Source organism: Anguilla rostrata, chromosome 6, assembly GCF_018555375.3.
Source record: "Anguilla rostrata isolate EN2019 chromosome 6, ASM1855537v3, whole genome shotgun sequence".
Lineage (NCBI taxonomy): Eukaryota > Metazoa > Chordata > Actinopteri > Anguilliformes > Anguillidae > Anguilla > Anguilla rostrata.
The window spans coordinates 13,774,927-13,784,757 of NC_057938.1; the positions used below are offsets into that span (position 1 = coordinate 13,774,927).

Here is a 9,831-nt window from a genome sequence, read left to right on the forward strand (position 1 = left end):
GTGAGTGTGTGTGTGTGTGTGTGTAGGGGGTGTTGGTCATCTCCAAAACACACAAGAATTTGGATATATCATTAAAAAAGATTTGAACTTCCTTAAATGTCTCTTGTAGAAGACTGATCAGACTGCAAATGTTATTCTGGGACCTCCTTGCATAGGAAGATGCAGACACATCTAATGCAAGTACAAATGGTAATTTACAGACTTTAGTTCTTGGAAACAGCCTTTGGTAATGTTAATAGTGGTTCACCATATGACAAGATGCAGCTGGGTATTAAAGGCACACAGACACTGTAATAATGATACTGTAATAATCTCTTTTTTCTTCATATTTCTCTTATGAAAGCAAATAATACAATGAAAGAGATATTTACTGAGGAAAGAAAGAAGAACAACATACATTTATCCAGGCTTAATGTGACTATACACTTTTATTCATGCCATCACTTAATTTGACTCAGCCAGTGGCAGTATTTGGTGTTTTGAGGAGGGTATATAAAGAGAATGGAAGAAAGGGATGTCTGGAACCAATGCTCTTTCCAATTCTACCTGATTTAACGACAGGCCTCTGAACCTGTAGAATCACTGGAGGCCAACTGTTCAACTGGACCAAAAAAGAACATAGAGATTGTGATCAAACTACAAGCAGATATGTGTGTTCCTGCAGCATAAATCATGAAGGCTTGAACCCAAGCGCAAAGTTCTGGCCAAATCGCTCAGCATGTACGGACTTACCCCAAAATATATTATAATGTAACCATGGTGCATGGCAATTTTCAAAATGTCTAATTGACATCTTTTAGAATATATCATTAAAACCATGATATAAATGGAGCTGCACATGCAAGTATCGGCAATGTGAATTTTTATATTGTACAACCCAAACAGAAGTAGGAGTATGAGACCCTCAGCTCAAAATTTAAATGCTTTGCTGTATACATGTAATCTCTCCATTATTGTGCATGCTGCTAAATGAGGAACATAAAAAAAGGAAATGTGACAAAGTCAAGTATTATCGAAAAAAGTGAACATTTTGAACAAAGTGCACTTGTCCTGCTACAAGGACGCAGCAGCGGTAAAGGTCAGCATTTGCTTATCTCCAGTTTGACATCCTGGCCCACATTTGCATCTGCGTACCCTAATCAGAAAAGGCGTTGAGCCTCATTGAGGGCTAGAGCGTGTTTTTGAGCATCTACGCAGTCTTGTTTCATTACACACAACATGATGTTTGAGCTGTCGTCATCGCGCGGGCAAAGAAAAAAAAAAATGAGCTTCCTCTTTCTCTGCGGTTTGCTGAGTGCGTGAGCGTGTGCTGTTGCAGGCGAGCTGTGACAGTTTAAAAGGGTGTGAGAGGACCCCAGAGACAGGCACACGCTCATTAGCGAGTCACATGAATGGAATATACGGACTAACACAGGAGCGCTTCTCCTTAATATGCCCAGCTTAATCGCACCACCGCTAAAAGAGTCTCAGGAACTCGACATGGAGAGAGAGGACAGGAAAAGAAGCAGGAGTCTGTAAGTTTATAGAATCGTGCCTACATAAGAGCAGACATGAAAAATACTACTGGTGTCACCACAAAAAAAAACAAATCTTGTATGTCCAAATTTTTTGAATTCTCATCCATAGCAAAGGAAGGTGAAAAAATGGACATCCAAGGTTTTCACATAAAACTGACTTTATCTTTTTGATTAGTATATACTTCTTACATTAGATACAGTTTATTAGTTGCTTGACTTAACTGGATCACAATTTTAAACATACGTGACGGGCAAATAAATGATGACTTGCACTTGTTCTCATATTGTATACAAGTTTTACTTATAGTTTGTATTTTGTAGTTGAGGAAATATTGACATATATGACATGGTCTATGCTAATTTCGAGCAATGGGTTTTTTATTTATTGAACAGCTGAAGGGACATTCTAAAGCTTATGAATTTCATATTTGTGCCCACAGAGGAAAAGACTTCATGTGTCGTATGCAGTGCTTGTTCTTGCACACGTCAAGCATTGAAAGGTACAGTAAGAGCCATACATTTATCAGATCCTGGCATCTTTTACAATTGCAATGTTCTTTATCCCCAAATTTCTTCAACTAATGGATGAATCATTTTACTCACAACAGACTCACACCAGAGGAAATGTGGCTGTGGTCTCAATCGCTGGAGAAACTCCTTCAGTCCAAATGTAAGAATTTATTTTTTTCTTCAAAACTAGATATCAGTTTCAGCAACTGAATGTGTGCTTGCATGAGATGTACGCATCCACATTATTAAGGTAATATCAGTGTAATGTGCTGGTTGTGCATTCTCAATGTTGTCCCTTTAGGCTCAATACAGCATAGTGATTTTTGTCTTATCTCTTCAGATGGTATGGCCACATTTCACACCTATCTGAAGACAGAATACAGCGATGAGAACATTGAATTCTGGCTGAGATGCGAGGAGTACAAGAAAATCAAATCATCAAACAGGATGAACTCCAAGGCAAAGAAGATATACGAACAGTATATTCAGACCAAGGCACCGAGAGAGGTATTTTTTGTATAGAAAACTTTTATTGCTACTACATTTGAGTCACAAATATGAGCAAGTACTCCTGCTTTTGAATCTAAACAAAAATATGAATGAATATAAAAGCAGGTTCTCAAACTCTAGGGCGAAGAGTGGTCAATATTGTGACTGCAGCATTAGTTCAAGACTGACTTCCATTGCCTTCAATCTTTTCCAGATTAACATTGACCACCACACGAGGGAGACGATCAAAATTAACGTAATGGCTCCCACCCCAATCTGCTTCGATGAAGCCCAGAAGATCGTATACAAATTGATGGAGAGGGACTCATACCCTAGGTTCCTGAGGTCTGACATCTACAGGAGTTTGTTGGACTCAACTACAACAGACTGCCAAAGGGGTTGACAGGGAAGCACTCCCCAAAGACCTTTTGCTGGAAGAGTTTTGCTCCCGACCCCCCCCTCATGGATTGCATGGCACGCTAAAGATATGTAGATTTCGTTAAATCTGTGGAATGAAAACCAAATCAGGACATGCAGAGAGGGAGAAATTTTCAGTCAGAGCAGGCAGATGTGTGAAAAACCTTGGATCAAGGCTTTGGATCTTGGTGTGAAGGTGGACATGGCTAAGCAGCTACCAGATGGGTCAAGCACACAAGCAATCCAAACTATGTTCCTGACTGAGAAAATGAAAAAGACTAGCATAGAAATGGAAAGACATTGGTTGGCCTATTGCTCCAGTCAGAACTTAACAAACAATTCAACCAATCGTCTTGAGTAAACACTCACATAGTATTGAGCTGGAAGCTCAATGGGATTGTGAGCCTCTAGGGCAGAATTGTGTATCCATCGTTTAGAGGCCGATTTCGCTGCTGGGTCCTGAATAAGCTTTTGCTGTTGACAGCTGATGTTTGTGAGACAATGTTGATGGCACATGGGTTTGCAGTTGAATGAACAAGGGGCCAAATTGTGTGCTGTCAGAACAAATATAATCTGTCAGGAAGAGACCGAGTCTGCATGTAGTCGATGTCAAACTCAACGTCCTCTCAAATGAAACCAATGAATTGGTCTGAAGACAGTTTGGAATGTAAATAGTTAAGCCGCTGATTGCTCTCATTTGCATAAAGACACAGAAGGCCTCACATAAAACCGCAGGGTGGAATTGAACGAAAATCAATACGCTCATTTATAATTTCAGTTTAAAAAGTTATGACAAAGAAAGTTATTTCAGCAGTGAGGAGATGCTAAAAATGCTGTAGAGTTTTAAACAATAATGCATTAATTGATACTGTACATTTTTGTGTTCTATGTAAATGGGATACTGTAATAAAAATAAATTAATTTATTTTCAATAATCCAGGACTGCTTGATTTTATAGCACAGATGTATAATGGGGTACTAGCTGACATGTGTACCCCGTCCTGCCTCTTACACCTTCTCGCATGTAATGGCCCTTGTACATTCTTAACAGATTTGCTTCTTTATCAGTTATCATACAATTAATGTGATGAAGTTCAACTTCCATACATATAGGTGCAAACGAGTTAGTCACACCCTGATACAATCTATTAAAGGCCATCTTTGCAACTTTGCATGCATGGATGCATGGAGATGTTTTGAAAGGGAGCGTATCTATGTTCCCAGGGTCCTATGTTCCCAGGATCCTAAGTTCTACTGCACCTGATGAAACGTTGTGAACAATTTTTCATAATTTCTTGGAAAATATTATTATTATTGAGGACTTCTGAGCATAGCTAAACCATTTGTTTGCTGATAGACCTAGCTGACACCGTTTTCTGGAGTAAGACAGAAAATCATTGATTGTCTCTATCTACTGAACACAGATAAGATTTCATGTAGAGCTGGGGAACATAGGACTCTGGGAACATAGGACCCTTTTTCGTGTTCCCATTATGTGCCATATAAATTTGGGGAACACAGGAACCTGGGAACATAGGAATGACCCCGTTTTGAAATACAAACTATGAGAGGTTTGATGGTGTGTCGTTCATGGATGATTTATTCTTTTTGAACAAATCTTTTTGATAAATGATAAGAACTGACTCACCTCCATGTAATTATTTGTTCCTTTGGTTCAGCTGTCATTAAGTTGCGAATTTTCCATTCACTGAATCTGCAGCTAATCCTATTTAACTATTTTCACCATTGGGCTCTGTAGCAGCAATTATCCAGCAACAGCATTGACTAGCTTGAGTGGAGCATGTGCTCCAAACACCTCCTATAGGTGTGACCGAAAGCAACAGTTCCTGAACTGAAAGCAGTGGCAACACTGAGGAATGAATCTGGGAAGGAACCAGGTCCACAATGAGTTTCACATTCCTTTGCACTACCTCTCTCCCTCTCCCTAATGTTTTCATATTGCAATGACAAACATTTTCCTGAGTAAATCTTTTTATCAAGTGCCAGTTCAAAGCCACGTCTAGCTCTTAGCTCCTAGCTCCTTAAAGGAGCATTTAACAGGTTGGAAGGTCCTCAGAGATGATCTTCCTCGATCAATTTCCAGGTCAGTCAAGGACCTCGGAGACAAAGGACATAAAAAAAGTTGGAACACACCCAATATGTATTTATGCAAGCAAATAAGCATGTGGCAAATGTGTTTATTGAAGTTTGGCTGATTACATTTTATTCATTTTAGGTGAGGTTTTAGATATTTAAGACCCCTACACTGATGAAAAGATGCCTATTGAAAAGGATGTGTGGGTGAGTTTTGTAAGTCTGTTGATTTGTGGTGATGTATATGATTATGCTATGATTTACAGTAATGCACAATTTAGACATTTTGGATAGATTTGGAGACACTAAAGGACACCAGGTAACACCAATTACCTTTTGCTTCATAGATCTTTAGTAGTACTGCATATCATCCTTGGATTTTGCACGCTTGTGTTCAAGGAGTATATGATCCAGGACATGTATAGTTTTACCTCATTTACATTTTGTGGCTATCAGTAAAAGAGAATGACCTCATTTTTGCCAAGATAATTGCATTTGTGAATTATCCCTTCTTCCCGTGTCCGCGTGGATTTCCTCCAGGGACTCCAGTTTCCTCCAACAGTACAAAGACATGCAGGCTAGGTTCACTGGAGAGTCTAAATTGCCCCTAGGTATGAGTGTGTGAGTGAATGGTGTGAGTGCCCTGTGATAGATTGGTGGCCTGTCCAGGGTGTATTCCTGTATTCCAGCACCCCCCCGCAACCCAGAGGATAAGCGAGTTAGATAGTGGACGGGTGGATTATGCATAACAAATTGTGGGACTGAAGCATGGCCAGATGTATACCATGCAATAAGAGATTTTCTGGGAACAATGTATCTTTTAATGAAATTCAAGGGAAACACATTTATCATAAAATGAGTGCAATGAATGGGACTTTTCAACCAATGGATGGTATATCAAGTCAAAAACTTTCCCAGGGTCTCATCTACTCACACATCCTGTGTGCTGACTATTATGATTTCATATAGTCTTAAGAGGGAAAAGAAAAAGTCCTGTTACAGTAAGGTGTGCATATATTAAAAGTGGGCTTATATTTTGCAGAATAATTAAAGACACCTGTATTTATGCATCACTCAAAATCAGAAAAACATATGTAATGGACAACAATTTGAGAGAATAATCTTGACAGCAACAAAAAAAAAAAAAAAAAAAAATTCAAGCGGGAATATCAGAAAGCTATGTCTTTCAATGTGACAAGAACAGGCCAACACCAGTGTTACCACTTTTTTTTTTTTTTTTTTTGCTAGAACGTCACACTGAGGCTCATGGCCTTGTGACTAAACCAATGAAACTATGTCGCGGTGATCAAAGATCAAGTTTCAGTCAGCACTTCCCTTTGTGCATCCGGACCAACGTTCACAACCAGATTCAAATCAGGCAACTGTGTCACATGACAGAAAATACAGAAGACTACTTTGAGAATGATCTCCTCAGAATAACAGGATGTACTGTATAGAGGTTAATTTACAAGAAATGTATCCTTTATTATATTATACCTGTATTGCAAGAAACAGCCCATTTAAAAATGTATCGTGAGAACATACATAATGTTTTATCTGTCTGGGGTCTGAGCAGAAGCATAGGTCTCCACTCATTTATGGTTTGCCCTCTGTAACTCTACCAATGTGTAATGGAACTTAGCTTACCAATGGCCCAATTAGTAAGATTTTAGAGAGACTATCATTAGTATCATGTTAATCTGAGCATTGCAGGGATGGATCATTTCTGGAATTTCTGATGAGTCTCAAAGTTGTGTTTAAATTAGTAATTGACCTACAGTCGGACTCCAGGTGACATGGCATTTCCATGCAAATAATGTCATCAGTTCAAATGGTAGTCATCCTGTCCCTAGTGTAGTAGCTACTGGCGGTCTGCTTCAGTACAAAGCACCACCATAAACCATTCAGAGTTCATGGAGTGCCATAGGTATTAGAAACCAGATCAGCCTGTAAACCTGAATGCACAGATTCCCATAGAATATTTCAAGGGATAGAATTCAAAGCTAACCTGAAAGCATGCAATGACTAATTAAATTGATGTGGTTCAGGATGGAAAGCTGCTTACACTGTTCACTGCTCTGCTTGGTCCAGACAGCTTTTCTGCTGAATGAATTGGACAGTATGATTCAACATAAATCAGCAGTAGGAGAAGCCTCGTTGTGTACAAGGCCCAGGATATGTTGAGAAAGCGTAAGTGATTAAACAGGTATTTTGTGTAAGTGGGAGAGTACTGACTTGCAGTGAGCTTTTATCAAGTATCTATTCACTTCGCCGTCTGGGTAGTGTAGAGGTATAAGCACTCGCCTACCAATCCCCAGCAACGGTACTTCTGGCTTGGTCAGATGTTCCTACAAACACAATTGACAGTGTTCGCGGGTGTGAAGCCGGTGAGGGTATGAGTCCTGATAGTCGCATTAGCAACTCCTACTGGTTGGTCGGGGGCGCCTGCTCAGCAGGGAGGGGATCTGGGAAAGATAGCGTGAACCTCCACGCGCGTTACGCTCTCCCAGTGAAAGTCCTCGCTGTCGGGTGAAAATAAGCAGCTGGCGACTCCACATGTATCGGAGGGGGCATGTGGTAGTCTACACCCTCCCCAGACCGACCGAGGATAGCGTATTGACCAGGACCGTGATTCACACAGGGAATTGGTATAACTACTAAAATTTTGGAAAATGGGAGAAAAATGACCAAAAAAAAAAAGTATCTGTTCACTTCTAGTTCTAGTTCTGTGGAAATATGTCAGAGCAAGTATGTTACTAATTTAAATGGGGACTTGAATTAGAACCTGACGGGGACTGTGTTGTCTTGAAACATTTGTTTTATTCACCCTAGTTTTTGCCCTGTACTGTGAGCACTACTGAATGTGCCTATGTTCATCTTTTCATTAGATGTTTTGGATCTGCCATTTACTGAAAAAATTATTTAGATTCAAGAACCACATATTATTCTGTAAATTTTATTTGGGTCATTTGCAATGAATTCAGGATTCTTAGAACCAGAACAATTAGGTGTTTTCTCCATTTCTCACCTTAACTGTTGACTGAATCCCTTTTGGGAGTAGATTTCTGTTGACAATACGGTAAGTGCAAAACCAGCTCTGCACCAAAAATGAACTCCAGAAATGAGTGGTTTTTCCTTGAAGCTGCTCATTAATTGTAAATGTGTATTTTTTCAAATCAAGAGCTGAGAATCAAACCTGTTGTCCTGTTGAATATAACTGGGGATTTCCTGCAGGATGCACAGATAAGAAACAGGAAGTTCTGATTTTCAGTTTCACATAAAGCTAACATTTATGGTAAAAACATGTTGCCAAAAAAACCTTGCAATACATTACACATCAGAATTCTATCAGTGAATATCACGATATCATTGAACTTTGGTGCTTGGGTCAGCATTTTGGCCTATAGAGATTGAATAAATTATCAAAACTTATTTAATGTTCTTTTATTTATTTATTTTTAATTACAGCCGGTCACATGTAGCAGGCAGGTTTTTCCAAGGCTAGACACCTAACAGACTGGTCAGTGCATGTTTTGGTGTTTATTTTTTTTTATTTTAGCTAGGTCTAGAGTTGATTTTAGGTTTGGCTTTTCCATTTGGGCTCTGTTGCTGTTGTCTTCTAACATGAGGATCAAAGAACTGTGCCAGAAAAGCAGGCCATCATGGGGTGGAAAACATGAATGAATCGATCATAGACATAGCCAAAACTTTAAGTGTGTCAAAATCAACGGTTTGATGCATTGTTTAGAAGCAAGAATGCATTGGCATCCTCAGCAATATCAAACTATCTGCTAAACCATAGAAGACCATTGTAGTGGATGACCAAAGAATACTTTCAAGTGTGAAGAAAAACCCCTTTTCAATTGTCAAACAGATGAAGAACACTTTCCAGAATGTGGATGTAAAATGTGTCAAAGACTAAAATAAAGAGAAGACTACACCACAGCATAACTTCACCACAAGATGCAAACCACTGGAAAGCCGCAAGAACAGAATGGCCAGTTTAGAGTCTGCTAAAAAGTACATTTAAAAATGTTAGAATTTTAGAACAAACTTTTATGAAATAGATAAAGTATTAACCTGTAACAATTTGATGGAAAGAGAGACATGAGGAAAGAAAGGAACTGCTTATGATTGGAATCACCCCTATCTCACCTCATCTTTGAAAAATGGTGGATGTAGTGTTTTGGCTTTGGTTCTGTACGTATGGCTGGCACGGGGACTGGTTCACTGGTATTTATTGATGATGTGACTGCTGATGGCAATAGGATGAATTCTTATGCGTTCAGAAACAACCCATCTGCTCAGATCCAACCAATTACCTCAAAACTCATTGGATGGTGTTTTACCTTGCAGTAGAACATTGACCCCAAACACACTGCAAAAGCAACCAAAGGCCAAACAGTGGAAAGTTCTTGACTTGTGTGTAATGAAGGACTATGTATAAAAAAATCTGCAACTTGTTTTCTGACATGTCTGGATAGGACAAGAAGCCAGTTTGACTCTAAAAATCATTTCAGTCAAGACAATTCACATATTTAGATTCAATATTTCAATGAATATGTAACTACATTTTTTGGTTTGGTGCTGAATGAATCTGCTTTTGTCCTACATTGCACGCACCAGCATGCGCGCACTACCCTACCTAACAGGGAGCACAATACATCTCCCCTACTAAACAGGAAGAATGCCAGAAACCCCCCACCCCAGTACCTAGAAGCAGATTCAAACAGATGTGATGTATGGTAGGGGCGTGGTGGAGGGTGAGCACAGTTCTGTGCAGAGCAAGCAAAGCATTCGAAAG

General features: G+C 39.4%; 1 protein-coding gene across 1 annotated transcript; it reads left to right on the top strand.

Moving 5' to 3' along the window:
• The first annotated feature begins 1,337 nt into the window (after positions 1–1,337).
• On the top strand, positions 1,338–3,868 carry LOC135256592 (regulator of G-protein signaling 8-like). The gene is made up of 5 exons (XM_064338517.1): positions 1,338–1,514; positions 1,958–2,017; positions 2,126–2,187; positions 2,368–2,534; positions 2,731–3,868. Exons 1-5 carry the CDS (start codon positions 1,432–1,434, stop codon positions 2,917–2,919), a joined length of 561 nt encoding a protein of 186 aa, XP_064194587.1. The 5' UTR covers positions 1,338–1,431; the 3' UTR covers positions 2,920–3,868.
• The last annotated feature ends 5,963 nt before the right edge of the window (positions 3,869–9,831 follow it).